Genomic DNA, 21,798 nt, shown 5'->3' with positions numbered 1-21,798 from the left:
AATAACTTAATTAATACACCTGATCGCTATATTTGGAAGCAATAGAAATTCAATACCTTATTATACACTGTGACTTAAGAAAATATTCAATAAATGCACATGATCAACATCCAATGCATACAGATGGTTATCAAAATAATGGAAATGCCAATAAGAAAACAAGTTATCTAATTAATATGACTTGGGAGTATCATTATTCTGCAGACAGCTCTGATTCGCTTTGAATGTAAAGCAAACAAATCGTGAATATTTTCCAGAGAAACATTGTAATATTATTATACAGTGCAACACTTAGTTCCACCAGTGAGAATAGAGGAGAACATCTGATACGGAGCCCAAACTCTAGAATTAACCATAGGTGTTCAATAATATTGAAGTGTGGGGATTTGGGAGAGCTAGGAGAGTATTGCAGTTCATTCTGATGTTCATGAAACCACGCTTCAACGATGTGAATTACCCTATTGTCATCTTGAAAAATTGTGCTATTGGACAGAAACATCCTCTGATCTATAGGATACACATGGTCATCTAAAATATCCACATAATCAGCCGTAGTAATGCGTAACAGGAAACATCAGAAAATTGTAGCCCACAGCATTACAGATCAGTGTCATGTTTCACAGTAAGCAGGACACATTCAGAGTACAAGTTTCATTGGTTGAACGCCAAATTTAAATACGGAGTGTTGTTGAAAATAAGCTGAAACAGGACTTATCGGACCATTTTAAGTGTTTTCAATCATTGACGATACAATTTACGTATCATTTTTTTTTTCGCGCTAAAGCGTTGGTGGTGGTAACCAGCGGTTTGGAAATTGCAACCCAACGGCCATTGTTCAGACTATACAACTTGTATCGGACTATGATTATCTAAACAGGCAGTTCTAGGTGCTGATAGAGTTTCAGCATTCGTTTAATATCCTTGCTTACAGTTCTCTTCATTGTTCGTCAATCACTATCAATGAGGGGCTTCTCTTCCGTCAACCATTAGTCTTCGCCTATGTTATTTTGCTGTGAGTTCTATATATTGTCATTATTTTGACGCTTTTCTTCGCAACACACCTAACACGCTAGCCACCTTATATACACTTGTGTCAACTAAGTGCGCATCCAAAATTTGGCCTCTTTAAAACTCAAGAAGTGTATTTTCATTTTACATCATCTCAGTCTGCTAGTTTCAAGACACGCTTTTGTTCTACCACTCCTCGTATACTACAGATGATCACCTAACACACCAGTAACAACGGCCAGATGTTGTACATGCACCCATAAGTGTTACCACCTCACTCATCTTACATGTTATAAAATACAGGAGTTTCCATTATTTTGATAACCATATGTATCACTGTGAACATTTTCATTTGATGAGCTTCAAAACATGGTGCCTTCACTTCAGTCCTTTAAAGAAAAAGTCTTGTCTTCGATTATGATGTTTCTAAACTTTATTTTCATTTTTAAACACTTTCACTAATTTATGTTTACTCCAAGTTTCCTGACAAATAAGAGTACAACATGAAAGTGCAAAATAAATTTCAGTGTTCCTTTCAAGTAGCACATTTTTCATCATAATAATGCAAACATGGGTCGGCATGCTTTACTTGTAAATCTGAAAAACAAATAAACAAAATGTATCATTAGTATACAGAGATAATAAAATTTTATTTATTTATTTATTTATTTATTATTTTTTTATCTTTGTATGACAGAAATATATTAAGGGTATAAAATAGAATTGAAATGCACTAGCTTAAAGAAATGTCCACATACAAGAAAATGAAAAATTAATAAACTCTTTCCAAATTATTTCAAAATTCTATTTTATTTCGAAAAATACCGTTTGGTACGAACAAGCGGTAACCCAGAGCGTTAGTTCAAGATCGCAACACATGCAAATGACTCTCTCTATCGCAAATCAAGAAAGGGAATTATGTTCAGCAAACTCATCACAAGAGTAAAGTTTATAATATATGCCAAAATATCGTAAATACCTGTTTTGAATTACCTGTAAGAAAAATGTATATAAATTCGACTCTTTTTCAGGCAGTTACAGTTTACTTCTTCTTGCTTCGATGATTTTCTCTCGTTATACATAAAACTTGATGTTTCAATCAATTTTATAATCTGAAATGTCTAAGAAAAACTCAGATCTCATCTAAGGAGTAAATAATGGTACTCAGGGTGTTCCAGTTGATCATCCGATCTCCGTCCCTTCAAACTTGTAAGCTTTTTTTTTTTTTTTTTATTTGGCATTCGAATAACAAGTAATATATATGATGAATGTTTGATAGAATAGAATGAATGTTTGAAGATAGGAATTTTCTTTACACCACAATTGTTCGTTTTTATTTTATTTATATAAAGATACAGTCAGGCGTTCACCCAGTTACAGTATCCTAACTCGTTACATTTATTTACACTCTTAGTAATAATTTTCTTTTAGAATTCCTTTGCTGTGACAAAATATATTGACAATCGAATTACATTCTACAATGCTGGTACAGAAGAATAGTAAAACGCTAACTACCGTTCGCTTTATTTTACATAATCATCCACTTTACTAAAAGGAAAGTAAATTTCAGTTTTCTAAACGATGTCGTCTTTATTTCGCCAATAAAAAAGTTATTTCGAATATAATGTTACTATTTCGCATATAATTTGCAAAGTGTTTTTGTTTGTTTACATTTTTATTCAAAGTTCGAATGTTCTTTGATATTACTACTACAATTAAATATTTGTTCGAATATGAAAGTAGGTAGCACATCCTCGAATTATAAATTTGACAATGTTTATTACATTAGAATTTATGTCTGTTCCAGTCCCACCACACTATCTTTATCTCTTTCTGATGTAGAAAATAATAAAATAGGCCTTACATTTTTAAGACCAAATTAGTTGTTTTAACATTTAGACACTGTGGATTTTAAAGGAACATGTTTTAATAGTTATGAAGAGCAATCACACTTTTCATTATTAGAAGAAAATATGTAGTACTTGCTAACAAATAATTAGTTAACTCAGTTTTCTAAAAGAAACGTGTGAAATCGGTCTATGCGATAGTGTTCAGTCAGCTTAATATTAAACTCACGAGTCATTCAGAGGACTTGGGGTACTACGGTGACCCGGTAAAGAGCTTTCTTCTCTGGAACGGTCATCAGTTCGATTCTCTTCTAAACAAAATTGTGTCCATGGATTCTTATCGAAATTATTCCACTTTCTACTCCATATATATGACTTATAACAAAAATATTTAATGTAAATGTAACAAATAGAAAAGTTTACGTTACATAAATGCTACTATTACACCCACTAACATTGAGCATATGTAAGGACGCTCCATTTGTTAATATGAAAACAAATTATAACTGCATTGTTTTTATCTTCTGGTATTGTCGATAGTGGTTGCGGCCACTTGAAGAAATACTAGCAGTCTACTTCCATAACAGTTACGAATTTCTTCATTTCGAACAGCGCATGACTCGATGAGCTATATTGTATATATGCAAGTGACGAAAGAGTAGGGAAGAAGAGAAAAATGAACGATTAACAAAACGTAAAAAGCACACTTTGTGAAAACAAATGCTGTATGAGTGTGGTGGTGGTGGTCCATGTAATTCAACTCGAGTAATTTTCACGAGAGTGGAGAGAATGTTGTTTAAAATATTTCGAGTCCGTGTTTAATCCTTTTCTTAAAAGTACACTACAGTCCCCTTTAACCGAATCCTGATTAACCGAATCGTTAAAAAAAAAGTTTTACTTAAAAATGAAAAATATATTTTTCACAAACTGAATTAAACTTGATTGTTTTAGTCGTACGACTTTAGTTTAGCAACGTTCGATTTTACTGTTCAGGTTTGAAGGCATCATATGTTGCCAACAACGTCTTTTCACGCCGAAAATATACAATATATATATATATAGTACTGCTGTACTGTATATATATATATATATATATATATATATATATATATATATATATATATATATATATATATATATAGGATATATATGTGTGTGTGTGTGTCTGTGTGTGTATGTATGTATGTATGTATGTATGTGTATATTACAGGGCCGGATTTAGGGGGTGCACCCCCTACGTTGTAAATATAGACCTATACTATTTAAAATGAGAGGCTAGCAGTGAAAAAGCAACACTATCCGAAACTTTCTGCCATCATATTTCGTTTGAGGCTTAAAAGAAAGCAGAGCTTTGCAAAGAAATAGTTTAAGTCGATTTTTTGAAGGTTGAAGAAAAGGGATCTACCAAGCAAAACAATATAAGGTTTGTCAACTAGGGAAGAAAACAGAAGCCAGGAGGAGAGGAACCTATAATGCAAGGCGGTAGAGCATGAGGAGTAGAACCGTGGTTATCTGAAGTCGATAACTGACCGAGATATACCATATCCTGTAAATACTGACAAGTAAGGTTTGTGAAATGTGGCAACGCTGCACAGCGGGCTGGAATCCCAGCAACCTGGTTAAAATATGAAAACAGCGTTCAATTTGCATGGGTTTATGTACTCGTGGGCTTTTGAGGACGTTGATAACCATGATGACATCAAGAGTAAAAAAAAAGCCACCGCTGTGCAGGGTTGCCATCTTTTACAAACCTTAGTTCTCTGCTTTAACAAGATACCGAATATATATGTCAGTACGTGAGTTATCAATCTAACATAGCCACGACCCTACTCCTCATGCTCTTCCACCTTGCATTATAGGTTTTAAACCATACAGCACTAGTGATCTTTTCCAAGTTATTGCATTTCTTCCAAACTCAATTTCTCCCTTCTGCTGATGGCAAAACTGTTCAGAGGATCCTTCTAGACTTAGAGTAAGCGTAAATAGTTCTTGTCAATATCTGATTTAAGGTGTACAAAACTTTAGTACCTCACTCACTGTGTGCGCCAAAACATGTTTTACGTTATTTATCGAGAAGTTTGCAACACTGATCTGTGTTTACCATCTCTTTTGTCTTTATTTTCATTGTTGCTTCCAATGATGATATCCAATTTAGGTCGTACTATTTACAAAAATAAAACTTTCTCTTGGGTTGGCAACACAGTTATTCCAATGATGTTCGTCAGTACACGGGTAGATGTCTTCCTTTCTCTAGTTACTTCGTGCAAAATTTCGTTTTTCTGTCTCTTTTAGTTTCTCCGTTATCACGGTTGGAAATTCTAAATTTATATTATAATATGAAAACGTTATTTCATGACTGTCAAGTCCGCACTGGTTAACGTTCTCATAGAGAGCTGCTATTTCGCCAATGCGTGTTTACTGTCACATAGATTACATTTGGGGGGAGGGGGGCGTATGGCAACACGACATTACCCAAAATAAGGGACACCCTAATATATATATATATATATATATATATATATATATATATATATATATATATATATATATATATGTGTGTGTGTGTGTGTGTGTGTGTGTGTGTGTGTACAGAAGGTTGGTCCATATTGTATCCCCTACGCTAGGGCGCAGAGCGCCGTAATCCCACCAGCGGTTGTGCTCGGACCCAGACCCGTATCCAGGGAGGGTCTAGGGGGCCGGCCCCCTCTAAAATTTTCACGGGAGGCTTCCAAATGAACTATAATATTGTTGGATCGCCCCCCCCCTAAATTTTTGGGCTGGCTACCGGCCTACTCGGACCCTGACTATAAACTATAAACTAGTCTAACACCGAAATTTCCATTGGAGTAGTCTTCTGTTCAGAGATATCTGATCAAGTTTGGAACACTTCTCCTTGCAAACTTTCCACAAGCCAGTCAATGTGCGTGGGCGACGTAAGGAAATCGCTCGCTTCAAACACCCGAAAGCACAAAAGTCCATTGGTGCAGCGTCGGAAGATTTGACAGCGATGTCTGAATGATTCCATGTCAGAAGGGCCCGGACAAAAGGGCGAGGACAGAAAGGCCCGAGTCAAAACGGCCCCGCGTCAAAAGGGCCCCGGTTAAAAGGGCCCTGCGTCAAAAGGGCCCCGGTCAAAACGGCCCCACGTCAAAAGGGCCCGAGTCAAAAGGGCCCCGCGTCAAAAGGGCCCGGGTCAAAAGGGCCCCGCGTCAAAAGGGCCCGGGTCAAAAGGGCCCCACGTCAAAAGGGCCCCGGTCAAAAGGGCCCCGCGTCAAAAGGGCCCGAGTCAAAAGGGCCCCGCGTCAAAAGGGCCCGGGTCAAAAGGGCCCCGGTCAAAAGGGCCCCGCGTCACAAGGGCCCCGCGTCAAAAGGGCCCCGCGACAAAAGGGCCCGGGTCAAAAGGGCATGAGTCTAAAGGGCCTGAGTCTAAAAGGCCCTGCTTCAAAACGGCCCCGCGAGAAAAAGGCCCGAGTCAAAAGAGCCTCACATCAAAAGGGCCCCGCGAGAAAGAGCTTGAGTCGAAAGAGCCCCGGTAGAAATAGTCCCACGGCCAGAAAGCCTGAAATCAAAACAGAAGTGGAAATCAAAGATGCACGAGGGGATAGTGCCACCTTAATAAGAAGAAGTGATTGTCCAATAGAAGGAAGAATATCAGTTTTTATTACAGACAAAAAGGAAACTTGAATGGTGTTCTTAATTTTGTTTGGTTGCTGTTTGTTCTGCAACAATCCCTATTACTTAAGTCGGTTCTCGATGAAAGTTTGCTTTCAACCGCGTCTCTCTGAGTTTGTAGACGTGGAAGACCCGTGTTCGATTCCCGGCGGGATCTCATGTGGTTCGAATTCCACGTAATCAATAGGTCCACATCTCATAAGCCTCGCTGCTGAAAGGGATGCTAAAGTGAAAATCATATCATATCATATTTCTGAGTTTGTATTCTCGAGACCTAGCCTAATCCGACTATCTATTAATGACTGTTTCCTTAGTTCTAAAATTAAATTTCTGCCCCTGAATCAAAGTAGAAAAATACGTATTATATGAATAATATTATCTTGAAAACGTTTCTTTAATTTTGGTGTAAGAACATACATGTGGATCTCCATACAGGGTTAGTCAAAAGTATTGGGACAGAACAATAATAACGACACGCGTGGACGGAGGAAAATCAAATGTTGCAATTGGTGTTATTGCAAAAATTGCATTGGCTTGGAGTGTGGTTACCGTGGAAGCCATTTTGAATTACACTATATTGCGGATCGTACATTTTTTAATGGAAAAGGATATGATCTTACACTTCAGTTTAGGCTTATATTTCCACAAATGCGAATGTGAACTCATTTTTGACACATTACCATTTGTTTATGAGACAGGGTGTTTGACATATGTATCTAATAGAGAAAAGTATCATGACAGGGCAGTAACAAAGAGACAAATGGACAAAGGAAAAGCAAATGTTTATAACAAAATACTTTGGTTTGTGTAATATTTACCTGTACCTTGGGCAGAAAGTACTCATACATATGCACTATACTTAGTAGAATGTTCATTTCATATTAACAAAAGAAGAATGTTTTTAATATATGTAAGTGATTATTATGGGATAGTTGTTGATATGGACATGTTTTATGGTTACCTAGTCAGTGAGTTTGTGTACTTAACAGTTTAAAGAAAAGGATATTTAAGTTATATCAAATAATAAACCAGTTTAACACCATTTATAGACGTTGTCATATTTATTAAAAAAGGTGAGATTAATGGTATTTACATATCGAAGCTAATTTTTACATGAGGAAGAAATACTACCACTTCGAATTTTTATCTCAGCAAACGAACCAGGTTTACGACTATCTTTTTGATAAGTCGTTGTAAAAATTTTGGTTTACCTCACCCGGGACTTTGTAAATTCAGTTCCCGAAGAAGAAGAGTAAGGTTGAATTTACTTTTATGAATACGAACTTAACCATATTGCGAAGTGGTAAAGTAATCATTAGAAAAATGGACAACGAAACAATGCAGCAGGAATCAAATACTAGTGACAGTGATGAGACTAGTGTAACACCAGGATTGACATCGGAAGATATCTTGTTAGCTTTACAGCGACAATTAATGCAGATGTCTACCGAGATAAAGAAGCAAAATGAAGAATTAAAGCAGACCATGGAACAGAAGATAGAACTGAAGTTTGACGAAGCTAACAAGCAAAATGAAGAATTAAGCAGACGATTGGAACAGAAGTTTGACGAAATGGAACAGAAGTTTGACCAAGCTAACAAGCAGAATGAAGAATTAAGTAGACGAATGGACCAGAAGTTCGACGAATCTAATAAGCAATATGAAGAATTAAGTAGACGGATAGAACAGAAATCAGATGAAACGAAACAAACAATTGTCCAGGTGGTGAACGACATATCCTCACAGTTCGAGGAAAAGTTAAAAAAGATATCCGATGATTGTCAAGAAAGGCACAATCACCAAAACCAAGAACTTAGTGCAGTAAAAAACGATTTAGAAGTAATAGAATCTTCCATTAAACAGCAAAAGATCCAGGTTAGCAACAATTCTAATAACATACGTGTAAATACACAGTTGTTAGCTACTATTCAGGAAGAGATTAGAACGTTACAGGCTAAAGACAACATTTACCGTAATAACTTGGGTAGTGATCGCTTTGAGTTTCCCAACTCACCAGAGATGAACTCGCCTTCGCCGGGGTCTGATGAAGATATTATACTAGAAGAAAGTTGTCCGAAGAGTACTGATGAGCGAAACATAGATGGTTTGACGACACAGCATGTCACGGATAGGAACTATCACTCAACAAGAACAAGGAATGAGAAAAAGAAGGTAAAATTAAGTGTTAAGATGAGTGAAATCCGAGCTATGAGCAAATTCAGTGGTAAGTGTAATGAGAATGCTACTTCTTTCTTAGAGAAATTCCAAGACGAATGCAATATAATGGGTATCGATCGATCACAATATATGAAATTAATACCCCATGTATTACTCCCACCTTGTTCCTTATGGTTTAAAGCAATACGTGATCACATTAGTTCATATGAGGAATTCAAAGCGGCATTGATCGCAAATTATGAAAATGACTTTTTGCTGGCAAATAGAGATGCCACCCTTAGAAATCAACACTTCAATCCTCGATTGCACAAATCTGTTGTAGAATTTGTTGTAAATGTCTACAACGAATTAAAGGTCGTTAATCCTTTGCAATCGGAATCGAGAATAATAGCATCGATTCGAAATTTGCTTCCATTTAAATTGCAACAGATTTTATTTTCCACACAGTGTATGAGTTTCTTATTGATGCTTGTCCAATGCTACGAAACTCAATACCATGCTATGAATCCACAATCCATGAATCCACGATCAGGAATAGGTAAAAATAAGAATAATTCAGATCATTTGGTGCCTGTTCGGAATTTAGATATTCGAAGTGTGAATAATACGAAACCTAACCTAACCCGAGTATACTCTAGCAATCCAAATGAACAAAATAGACAAGGTTATGTAGGGAATCCGCCTAACCTAGCTAATCATGGTAATTATGATGTCAGATCACTCAACAGCAGTAGATATAAAAATAATCGAAGTACTGAGCGAAATTCCAGAAATGCAGCGAACTACGTGGATAGACGTAATTGGAGATCAAGAGATGGGACTTCATACCAAAGTCAGAATCACGATGAAAGACATGTACAAAACAATGTAGAACCTAATCATGATAGCGCAGTACAGTGTACATTATTAGAACCGTATGCAAGTTCGAATGTAACCTGATTACCGTTACTGAAATTAGGTTAAATTCATGTTAGTTGTAGATTCTTGTAAATTTTCATTTTCAAGTTTATGTGTTAATATCAATAATGAAAACGATTCTTAAAAATACTTGAAATGCTTAAATAGAGTTTTAAGTAGACTGGAAAATTGATTTTCAAATGATTTTTATTCAATTTAATTCTCTTTAATTCTCATTAATCAATGATAATTTTCAAATGTTTTTAATATATGAGGAATTATAATTCGATTTATAATTAATTAAAAGCAAAGATTATTTATATTAGATTGATTTGTGTTGAAAATTTAATTGTCAAAGATTATGTTAAAAAGAAGCTCTATTCTATAAAACTAATTATTCAACGACTAACTTGAACAAGATTCTTCTTTATTATAACATCTTAGTGCTACTATGTATACCTTTAAATGCAACATCTGACTTGTTTGTTATTTAATGCGCCCGTAAAGATTAATATTATTTGTAACCCACGTTTGTCCTTTACATTTTTTGAAATCGCACTCTTCGACGACTAATTAAATAAGCGACGATATTTTTAATAAGAAAATGTAATAATAATATAATGAAATAAATATAATTAATGTAATTAAAGATAAATATTGATGAAATGAAAGAATTGTTATGAATGTATTTATTTATATATGTAATTGTAAAATGTAATGAATTGATATACAAGGCGCGATTAAAATATGATGGACATAAGCAATGTAAAGAACACTAATGTAAACGGACCAGTGGTTCTTGAAGATAAAAGCCAAGCCTACTCATGACTTTTATATTCAGTCCCTTTGTCGAGCGACATTTTATATAACAAAATACTTTGGTTTGTGTAATATTTACCTGTACCTTGGGCAGAAAGTACTCATACATATGCACTATACTTAGTAGAATGTTCATTTCATATTAACAAAAGAAGAATGTTTTTAATATATGTAAGTGATTATTATGGGATAGTTGTTGATATGGACATGTTTTATGGTTACCTAGTCAGTGAGTTTGTGTACTTAACAGTTTAAAGAAAAGGATATTTAAGTTATATCAAATAATAAACCAGTTTAACACCATTTATAGACGTTGTCATATTTATTAAAAAAGGTGAGATTAATGGTATTTACATATCGAAGCTAATTTTTACATGAGGAAGAAATACTACCACTTCGAATTTTTCTCAGCAATCGAACCAGGTTTACGACTATCTTTTTGATAAGTCGTTGTATGTTACAGGTTGGTGTTGGTGTTAAAATTGCGTTAAATGATCATGGCACCCAACTTGAATTCCGCATATTATATACCATAAAATATTTTCAAATAGACAGGGGTACTTACGTCACATAAATTTAGGCTAGAATCTTGCTACAAACGATAATCTGAATTAGGGATGCGCACGAAACAAGATTTGAGGCTGTCTCGTCTCAAAAATGTACTGTAAATGTGATGTCTCGACTCGAAAAATGTGCATTTTTCTATTGGAAGAGCTGTGTCTCGACTCGAGTATTATCAAGAAAGTTCTGTCTCGACTCGTCTCGTGCGCATCCCTTACTGAGTCGACTTTTGACCGATCTCTATTCATTTACGCGATAATGTGTGCTAAGTTTGACATTTGTTTCTAGTAGAAGAAAGTATTTAGACAGGTAACTAATAAATAGTACTTCATTGTGTTCTTAACGTTTCTGTTCGTTTGCTTGCGTTTTTAAAATATTCAAAAGTTACCACATATGTATAACATATTTTAATAGTAAGTATATTTGTGATTAATTGTTACTTTACGACTATAAAGCAATAGAATGCTTTTAATGTGCAGTTTCGAATATTTGGCAGAGCTCAACAACGTCGTTCAAATAGTAGTGGATGATAACGATGTTTCTTCTGGTCAGTGTATTGTACCATGTAGAGTTAATACGGGAAGGATATAATGGTAGAATTGCTAGAAAGAAACCATGTATTACCCCAATTAAGAAATATAAGATACTTAAATTTTCTAGAGATTTTGAAAATAAACCCAAAAACTGGTGGGAATGTTTTTTATCGACGAATTTAAGTTAAAGCTGCATGAATATGATGGTAGAATAATAGTGTTTCGACAAGTAAATACAGAAATAAATGTCAGGAACTTCCAGCCTACTTTAAAATACAGAAGAAATATATCTTAACGTTCTTAGAAGGATTTGTAATTTTATCAAGATATTGATCCCAAACAAAGTATATGTTGTAAAGAAAAGATTGCTTTAAAACTGTCCAAAATTGCGCTAAACTCCACCACACAGTACCGGCTTTAATCCCATTGAGAATCTTTGGAAAGAATTGCAACGTAAGGTCAATATATACGAGTTATGGTGAAAGAAGGTTTGAGAAAAGCATTACGTACAGATTGGAACAATATTTCCCCACACTACACCAGGAAAATTGTAACAACGATGCCGAAATGCTTAAAGAAAGTTATAAATCGTTGTGTGTTTGCTATTAAATACTAACTGTATTAACTTGGAGGGATAAAATAATTTTGGAGGACATTTTATAGTAGTTTGTTTAATAATATCTGAATATTTATGTGATCAACAGTGCCCACATTCCCATTCAATGTAGTTTTTGCAACAACACACACTTGCAACATTTGCTTTTCCTCCGCCACATTATTATTTTATTGTCCTGATACTTTTGTGTACTACACACTAATGTCAAACATACCCCATTTTCCTCGTAAAAGGATGAGGATTGGTAAAGAATGAATCATATTCTCGTTTGTAGGTAAATTCAATCCTAAATTGATGTGCTAAACATACTCCTTTCCATTTAAAAATATTATGCAATATCCAATATGGCGGAATCTAGGATGGCTGTCATTATGTCCACGCCCTCACTCAGTGCAGTTTTCGCATCAACACATCTGCAACCTTTTACTTTTCTACGTCTACGTGTCTCTTTGCCTGCCCAGATACTTTGGTCTACTAGATACAAATGTCAAACGTAGCACCCTATCTCGCAAACGAATGAAGATAGATTTTTTAAAAAAAAATGAGTTCTTCTTCTCATCTGTGGGAACATTCTAGCCTAAATTGATGTGTCAAACCAACTTCTTTCAATTCAAAACATATTGTGTGATATCAAGTATCGCAGAATCCACCATCTGCAATATTTACTTTACCTCCGTCTAAGCGTATCGTTATTACTGCTCTGTCGTAACATTTTTACTAACTCTATATTTTTCCACATGTATGTTCTTTCAACACAAATAAACACGTATGTCCACGTAATATTTTTCATCTAATAAGTATTTTTATACTTCTGAAGTTTTGCAGGCTATATCTCAGATTTCTTGACGTGGGGCCTTTTTGTCAGGGGGCCCTTTTGATCGGGGCCCTTCTGACCACGGTCCTTTTGACTCAGGCCCTTATGACTGGGGCCCTATTGACTAAGGCCTTTCTGTCCTCGCCCTTTTGTTCGGGCCCTTCTGACGTGACACCGGTTATAGGATAAAAAGAGATCATATACAGAGGTACAACAGTTATTTAATGCTACATTATCCGAACGTAACCCAATTTCGAAGTAAACTGCCTAAGAGACCATTGAATGGTTTGCAGAAAGGTACCGCATGCGATCACGAAGGCCGAAACAATGTAGCAATTTGGCAGTTTCTTTGAATTTACAATCTTTTGTGGAAATTCCGCATTCATTGATAACCAGTTGCTAACAAGCTAGGTGTTTCCCAGAGTTCAGCGCAATAAATTTTTGTACGCTATGCTCTTTATGTAAAGTCATTCTGAAGTATGATTAATACCATACTAAAGAGTTCGATTAACATATGTTAATTGCAGTAGTGAAACCTTTATTCACTAATTGTACGTCAATTATACGCTAATCTTACGTCAAAACGACTCTGCATAAGGCGGTATAAGTTTAAACCCTATGAGAATGCGTTTAGTGCATGAAATAACGGAAGACGACTTTGATCACCGCATTGAGTTTTGCGAAGTAATGATATGAAATATCGATGACAGCAATATTGTCGTAAATGACATGGTATTCTCTAGTAACTTTCAGACTGTCAGTTTAACGTCCCACATTATGCCCTTTAGGATGACGATGATTAAAGCAAGTGAATGATTATGAAAGAACGGGTGAAATCAAAAGGAAACGAGGGTACCCCGGGAAAACTCACGTATACAATATTGTCCACCACAACCTTACTTGGCCGGGAATCGAACCAGTAGTCCTACACACCAGAGCTAAGCGTTCTACCACTGAATCACCGTGCCCCTCTCTCTGGTATTCTTTGATGAAGTGATATTTACCTTATATGATCTGGTGAACCGAAAACATTATCACTATTGGAGTGATGAAAACCCACATTGATGGGATGTTATTTCCAAGAACAAAAGTGCAGAAGCTACTGACAGAAATAAACTACATTCTTAATTGGAAATATTACAAATGATATAAGAGAGATGTTAAATTAAAAGTAGGAATGCAAAATATTTTTTGAATACGAACTGTGGTTTAATTAGGAATACAGCTGGTAAATAATAATATTGGACTACAAAGAAAGGTATTCAGAAGTCTTGCTAGAGGAAATATAAATATATTGAGATTATTATTATTATTATTATTATAATTATAATTATTATTATTATTATCGAATTGAAAATTCAATGGTGCATCTGAAATCAGGTAAAAGATCAGAAAAAAGTACGTGTAGCCAACAAGCGGTAAGAAATGTGTGAAGTATTAAGGGCTTGCATTGAGGGTGCCAGGTAAACATGATTGGGAGCCACTGATATACGATTTTGCATTGAGGACAACCCCTTCGGTACACGTCGTTCTTTGTCCAGGCCTTACTGGCATGGAATCAAATAAAAAATAATGAAACAAGAAGTATATTATAAACAAAAAATTTTTACTAAAAACTATTATATATATTTTCTCCACTAAATCTCATCAAATTATATATATATATATATATAATATTAACAACTTGACTTCGGTGAACATTACATTATTCTTATTATATATTAACGGTGCTAACCTAACACGAAGCCTTATAATAAGGATTTAAAACGGTTGAAAGACAAATGACAAACATTACAAACAAATAGCATTTGTTTGTATTTTCTGTTGCATCTGATCAGATTTTATACGTATATATTTATTTTACATTACAGTATATTTTTTGAACAACTTGACATTGGTTAACATTACATTATGATCATTATATTTTAGAAGTACCAATGTTGCATAAAGTCTTAATAAGATAAAAAGAGTGAAAGAAAAAGACATTACTAACAAAAAGTATTTTTGAGACAAACATATTACATTTATTATATTTGAAAAGTACTTACTTAACATGAATCCTTACAAACAAAGAAAAATCTTCATATCTTGTCGATTAAATTATATATATAATATGTGATTCGGGTGTAAAAGGGAGAGTGTCACTTTTTGGCAAAAAATGAGATGTTCGTCAAATTTTAACGCCTATAAATGGATATTTTCTTTTGCAAGAAAAGCAAATGATAATATGAATAGTATATATACTCCAAACTACTTCGTGTTGACATTAGACCTTTTAGTCCCAAGTCGCAGATATATAAAGTATGTGAACTTACATTGAAAAATTCTGGCTACTTTAATCTGTTTTGAAATTCTTCCAACTTATATTGGAATAAGTTTATTATCATTTTTCCTTAACTTTACAAATGCCAAATACGATTGACATTTGTCTCAAACTGCTTACGTGGATTGCAAATTAAAATTGTGAGCCAAGCCACGAAGATACAGATGGTGATCAGAAAAATGGAAACAACTGAACGAAATTGCAACTTACCAGATTAATATGGTGTCGGGCCACATTTCGCCTTCAGAACAGCCTTGATGCGACGTGGGATGGAGGCATAGAGGTCGTGAATGGTAGCAAGTGGAATTTTACATCATTCCTCGTGCAGGGCATCGGCCAGTTCTGTGAGAGAGGATGGAGGTGGAAATCGTCGCCGGAGTCGGGTTTCCAAGACGGACCACAGATGTTCAATTGTGTTGAGATCTGGGGATTGGGAGGGCCAAGGGAGGTGTTGAACTTCATCCCGATGTTCCTCAAACCACACTGCAACAACGCCAGCTGTGTGAATGGGTGTTTTATCATCCTGGAAGATGGTGTCATTGTCCGGGAACAACATCCGGACCATAGGATGCAAGTGGTCTCCTAAATTGCGACAAAAACCGTTGGCAGTGATTCGTCCGCTAAGTGTGACCACAGGACCCAATGAAAACCATGATATTGCGGCCCACAGCATCACCGAGCCGCCGCCATGTTTCACAGTTGGGCGGAGACACTGCAGATCATAAGCTTCTTTGGGCGTTCTCCACACATAAACACGGTCTGTGGTTGGGAATAGGGTGAAGGATGACTCACGACCATATCACACGTTTCCAGTCCTCAACGGTCCAAATTGCATGGTCGCGGCACCATTTGCGGCATGCGAAAGCGTTATGGTCCCTGATGACCGTTTTGGCCCGTGCAACACGACCCCGTAAGTTCATGTTATGTAACTCGCGGCGGACTGTGATTGTCGAAAAAGGATGGGGGAGGTGCTGATTGAGCTCCTCCGTCACTTACTCCGCAGTGGCACGATGGTTCTGCGTGCCAATGCGCTTTAATACCCGGCGTGACCTGTCACTCATGATTTTCTTCCGCCCACTGTTCCGCTTCCCCGATGTGGTTTTCCCGTGTGTTGTGTAGGCCGTTATCACCTTCAACCTATCACCTCACACTGTCCCACGCGACACACTTAACACTGTAGCCACTGCCGTCACACTCACTCTACATAACTGCGCACCAACAATTTGCCCTCTTTGAAAATCTGAGGGGTCTCCATTTTACACTACCTCCGTCTGCTGCAGCCACTGGACATTGCTATTCCACTGCGCCTGACGTAGTATGGAGACCGACCTAACACACCACTACCAGCGGTCCGGCTCTGCGGGCGCCACGACACCACTGCCAACCCATAGAACTGACGTGTTGCCAACTACAGGTGTTTCCATTTTTCTGATCACCATCTGTAGTTCTCTAAAGGTCTTTGAGCATATTCCTGTACAATAGTACGTACTCGACTTCCAGTTACTCTGTATTTTTTTCTGCCGGTGGCCAATACTTGTCTAGCAACTTCTATTAATTTGATCAACAGAGTGCTCGTTTAACCGTGTATATTCGACGATAACCGTTTGCGATAAGATAAAATTCGTTGCGCCATATAATTTTATGATAAAATTGCGCGCATCTCTTTACTTTATTTCATAGTTCTACCATATTCACTTTTTAATATTCGGCGATAGTTGCCATCGAAATTCATACAGTTATACGCATAATAATAATAATAATAATAATAATAATAATAATAATAATAATAATAATAATAATAATAATAATATCAATTACGTGAACAATACCTTCGAATAAAGAAAAAAAACTGTCACGCTGGGATTCGAACCCGGGTCACTGAAATGGCAGTTCTCTGCTTTCACTTGATACAAAGATAAGAAAATAAACTAGTAGTTATGTTACATAAACATAGCACACACTATTTTTACACGTGTTGATGCAATTCAAAGAATGCGAAAATAATCTCTGCCGGCTTTTCTTCTTTAGAAATTAGAAGTTACGGTCAGGAAGAATTGCAGTAATATAAATCGGGACCAGTTAAAAACAATGAGGTAGCCTCATCTTGAAGAACGCTTCGCGATATTTTCCTCATTGACGAAGGTCTATATCACTTGTTTTTGAGTTAAAGAAGGAAACCTCGAGTAAGTCATTGTGATACTTATAAGGAACGTCTCCTTATACGAGTTTTAGTACGAGTATTTTGTGTATAGTCTTACATGCAATGCTTTTAACTAGCTAATAGTTTAGGCGGAAGATGAAGTGACGAGGTGGGTAAGTGTTTAGCGCATTGAACTTATATTCGGCAGACCCGCGTTCAAATCACGGTCAGGTTCTAACTTTTTCAAATGTTTCAATTTCAATTTCAATACATACCCCCTTGGGGATCCTGGCTTTTTGGGCTATTTTTTAGACTTTCAGTCAAGCAGCTACTGCATCGTCACTGTTTATCCTAGGATCATGGTTCATATCTCATTCTCTTCAGAATAGAGATGGCTTTCAAATGGTATCACTTGCATGCTTATACCATATACCAGAAGACGGAAAAGTGATGTCAAAAGGAAAATTTCAGGGGGGAATTTTTTCAAATTTTGGGCCTCTCTGGAGCGGCCCTGTGTGAACATAGAGATCTCAAAAAAAATCTGATAAATAGTACTAGATAGACTAAATGTGTGTACCAAATTTCAAGTTTCTATCTTGAATAGTAAGGGCCGGAGAAATTTTATCAAGAATCCCCACAATGCCCCAAATTACCGCAAAACACCATGATCTCAGGGAAAAATTTTCCTGAGACATCCCTAATTACCCAAGGGTAATAATTCGACCGTCATTCTCTTCAGAATAGAACTGCCTTTCGGACGGTATGACTCACGTGTCTCCATCATGTATCTAAGGCGGGAAAATCACGAATTACGGAATTTTTTGGGTCTAAATTTCCCTTTTTTAAATTCTCCCCCCCTGAACCCCCCGTTTTAACGCAGAAATCGGGGGGAAAATCTGGTAAATACTACTCGGTGGAGTGAATATTTGTGCAAAATGTCAATCTTCTACGTGCAAAAATAAGCCCGCAAAAAATATACCGACAATACCCCATATTCCCCTATACAGAAGTATATTTTGATAAAAATTCCCTGAGACATCCCTAATTACCCTAGGATAATAATCCGACCGTCATTCTCTTCAAAATGGAACTGCCTTTCAGACGGTATGACTCGCTTGTCTCCATCATGTATGTGAGGCGGGAAAATCACGAATGACGGGAATTTTTTGGTCTAAATATCCCTTTTTTCAAGTTTTCCCCTCTGGACCCCCCTGTTTTAACGTAGAGATCTGAAAAAAATCTGATAAATACTACTATGTAGGCTGAATGTTTGTGCACAATTTTAATCTTCTAGGAACAAAAGTAAGCCCGCCAAAAATATATATACCGACAATGTACCATATTCCCGTATACAGAGGGATATTTTGTAAAAATTCCCTGAGACATCCCTAATTATCCTAGGATCATGGTTTGCACATCATTTTCTTCAGAATAGAACAGCCTTTCAGACGTTATGACTCACCTGTCTCGATCATTATCTAAGGCGGGAAAATGACGAAAAACGGGATTTTGGGAGTAAAAATATCCTTTTTTCAACACTTTGCCCCTCTGGATCCCCCCTGTTTTAACGCAGAAATCTGAGAAAAATCTGGTAAATACTACTTGGTGGATTGAATGTTTGTGCAAAATTTCAATCTTCTACGCTCAAAAATAAGCCCGCTAAAAAATAATGAACATAGGCTTCATAAGAGAAAATATATATTTCAAAATTGTGACGTCATCACCTCCTACATCTGGACGCAGGACGGTCTGAAACCGTACGTAATGTCTTCTACAATGCCTCTGTACTTGATAAACAACAAAACGGACGAAAAAGCTCAAATAGATGAGAAATAACGCAATGTACCATGAAACACCCGTATGGTACAAATTATACTATAAGGAGCCCAAAGGGATACTCAGTGTGACAAGCAAGATTTTCTCTCCTCCAGAAAGAAAAAATGTTGGAATGAGGAGAATTGGAGAAGGTCTCTCAATGAAGGCAATCATTTACTAACTTATTTCCAGCAGTTGTTCTAGATTTGATATTTTCGTCTACTTTCAAGCATTTTCTGATTCATGTGTGATCAGTGTTTTTATTTCTTTGAATATACGGTATATAGTGAAATAATACATTACATACACAACAATATTGAGATGTTCATTGGAAAACACGCTCTGAACCAGAGAGGTTCATCTCAGAATGGAGAAATGTTTCTTGCATCATCTACTCACAATTTCACTTGCAAAAAGACTGGATTCAGTGCTACCAACTGTTGTCAGTGCCGAGAAAAGTTACGTGTAAATTGGGTTGCATCTGTCCAGGCGTTCTCACAACTGCAAATTACCTGGACCCCAAGATATGGAATTAGAGTACTTAGGGGGGAGAGACTTTTGTGGTTGGGTGTACATAGATTTTCCTAACACGAGTAACACTATCTGCTGTTGATCTAAAATATTCCAAGTAATTTTTCCTCTTTCTTTTTCTTTCCTTCTTTCCTTTTATTTCATACTCCCGAATTTTGCGCCACCTTACTTCGGCAGCCAGGGCCGTTGCCCCACTCACCCGCACCATGACACGGCACTGATCAATACCTACCTGCAACACTTTTCTCTGTTCACATGAATCGTAACTGGGCTGTCGTAATAACTTTGATTAACACTGTATACAGATATACATGTACGTTCTTTCAACACAAATCAGGTGGTGTCCACTGAATACTTTTAATCTAATAAGCATTTTTATATTTCTCATGCTTTTCAGGCTATACCTCAGGCTTTCTTGACGTGAGGCCCTTTCATCGCGGGGTCCTTTTGACTCGGGCCCCTTTTGGCGCAGGGCCTTTTTGAGTCACGCCCTTTTGCCGAGGGCCCTTTTGACTCGGCATCTTTTGACGCGGGGCCCATTTGACTCGGGCCCTTATGACCGGGGCCCTTTTGACGTGGGGCCCTTTTGATTCGGGCTTTTTGTCGCGGGGCCCTTTTGACGCGGGGCCCTTTCGACGCGGGCCTTTTTGTCGCAGGGCCCTTTTGACCCGGGCCCTTTTGACGCGGGGCCCTTTTGACGTGGGGCCCTTATGACCGGGGCCCTTTTGACGCGGGGCCCTTTTGACGCGGGGCCCTTTTGACTCGGGCCTTTTTGTCGCGGGGCCCTTTTGACCCGGGCCCTTTTGACGCGGGGCCCTTTTGACTCGGGCCCTTATGACCGGGGCCCTTTTGACGCGGGGCCCTTTTGACTCGGGCCCTTATGACCGGGGCCCTTTTGACTCGGGCCTTTTTGTCGCAGGGCCCTTTTGACCCGGGCCCTTTTGACGTGGGGCCCTTTTGACGTGAGGCCCTTTTGACTCGGGCCCTTATGACCGGGGCCCTTTTGACGCGGGGCCGTTTTGACTCGGGCCTTTTTGTCCTCGCCCTTTTGTCCGGGCCCTTCTGACGTGACACCGTCTGAATATGGGATAGCATGGATTCCAGTTCATGCGCTTTGTGGACCATGTATCCTACAGTTGTTCGAGCCTTTGTCTTGATTAACGAAGACTTTCGACACAGCACAATACAACGACGGAATATGCTGCCGGTATAATTTCTCCATAACGTGTTGTTGATAGTATGCTGCGTTAATTTTCACATTTTAAGCAGCTTTATGCAGGGGAAGTTTAACTTTACGGCAAAAACATGCAACCACCATGAAGCCACGGGTAGGGATGCATTCGAGTCGAGTCGAGTCGAGATTTAAGCCTGTCTCGACTCGTCTCGAGAAAATGTTGTCTCGACTCGTGTCTCGACTCGAAAATATGTTTCTGTCTCGACTCGTGTCTCAACTCGACAGTCTCTGTCTCGACTCGACTCGAATTCGAGTCGAGACGTCTCGAAATTCGAGTCGAGACAAAATATACGAGTTAAAATATACGCACACATCAGCCAGAATATTATAACTACCTACCTTATTGTCAGTGTGTCCAACTTTGGCACGGATAACAATGGCGACGCGTCTTGGCATGGACGCAATGATCCTTGAAAGTCACTGGAGAGAGTTGATTGGTACACATAGGCAAGGGCGCCGATTTTTCTGTAAATGTGGGGGGCATTCAAATGCAGAAGGCATATATATGAGGATTTTAAGACGAATTGTATTCAAATTATGCCAAATATTGTATATTCATAAATACAATGGGGGCGGGGGCTCACATGAGCTTTGGGGGTGCCCGGCCCCCTCTGCCCCCCAGGATCGGCGCCCTTGCACACAGGTCATCTAATTCCCGTAAATTCCGGGAAGAGGGGCGATGCGCTCTGAAGTCATGTTCAATCACATCCCATTTGTGTTCGATTAGGTTCAGATCAGGCGAGTTGGGCGGCCAGCACATCACTTGGAACTTGTCCCTGTGTTCCTCGAACCACTCCATCACAATCCTGG

General features: G+C 37.6%; 1 protein-coding gene across 1 annotated transcript in view; it reads right to left on the bottom strand.

Annotated features, from left to right (window-relative positions):
• Nucleotides 1–510: 510 nt before the first annotated feature.
• The window catches only part of LOC145667749 (uncharacterized), a 57,412-nt gene continuing 36,124 nt past the window's right edge, over nt 511–21,798 (bottom strand). Inside the window, exon 7 of the mRNA XM_081735193.1 lies at nt 511–1,605. Coding sequence (XP_081591319.1) covers nt 1,544–1,605 — 62 coding nt within the window. The 3' untranslated portion in view covers nt 511–1,543. The remainder of the gene's footprint in view (nt 1,606–21,798) is intronic.

Source organism: Thermobia domestica, chromosome 13 (assembly GCF_964235325.1).
Source record: "Thermobia domestica chromosome 13, izTheDome1.hap1.1, whole genome shotgun sequence".
In the NCBI taxonomy this organism is placed as follows: domain Eukaryota; kingdom Metazoa; phylum Arthropoda; class Insecta; order Zygentoma; family Lepismatidae; genus Thermobia; species Thermobia domestica.
This window is presented reverse-complemented; position numbering and strand designations above follow the sequence as displayed.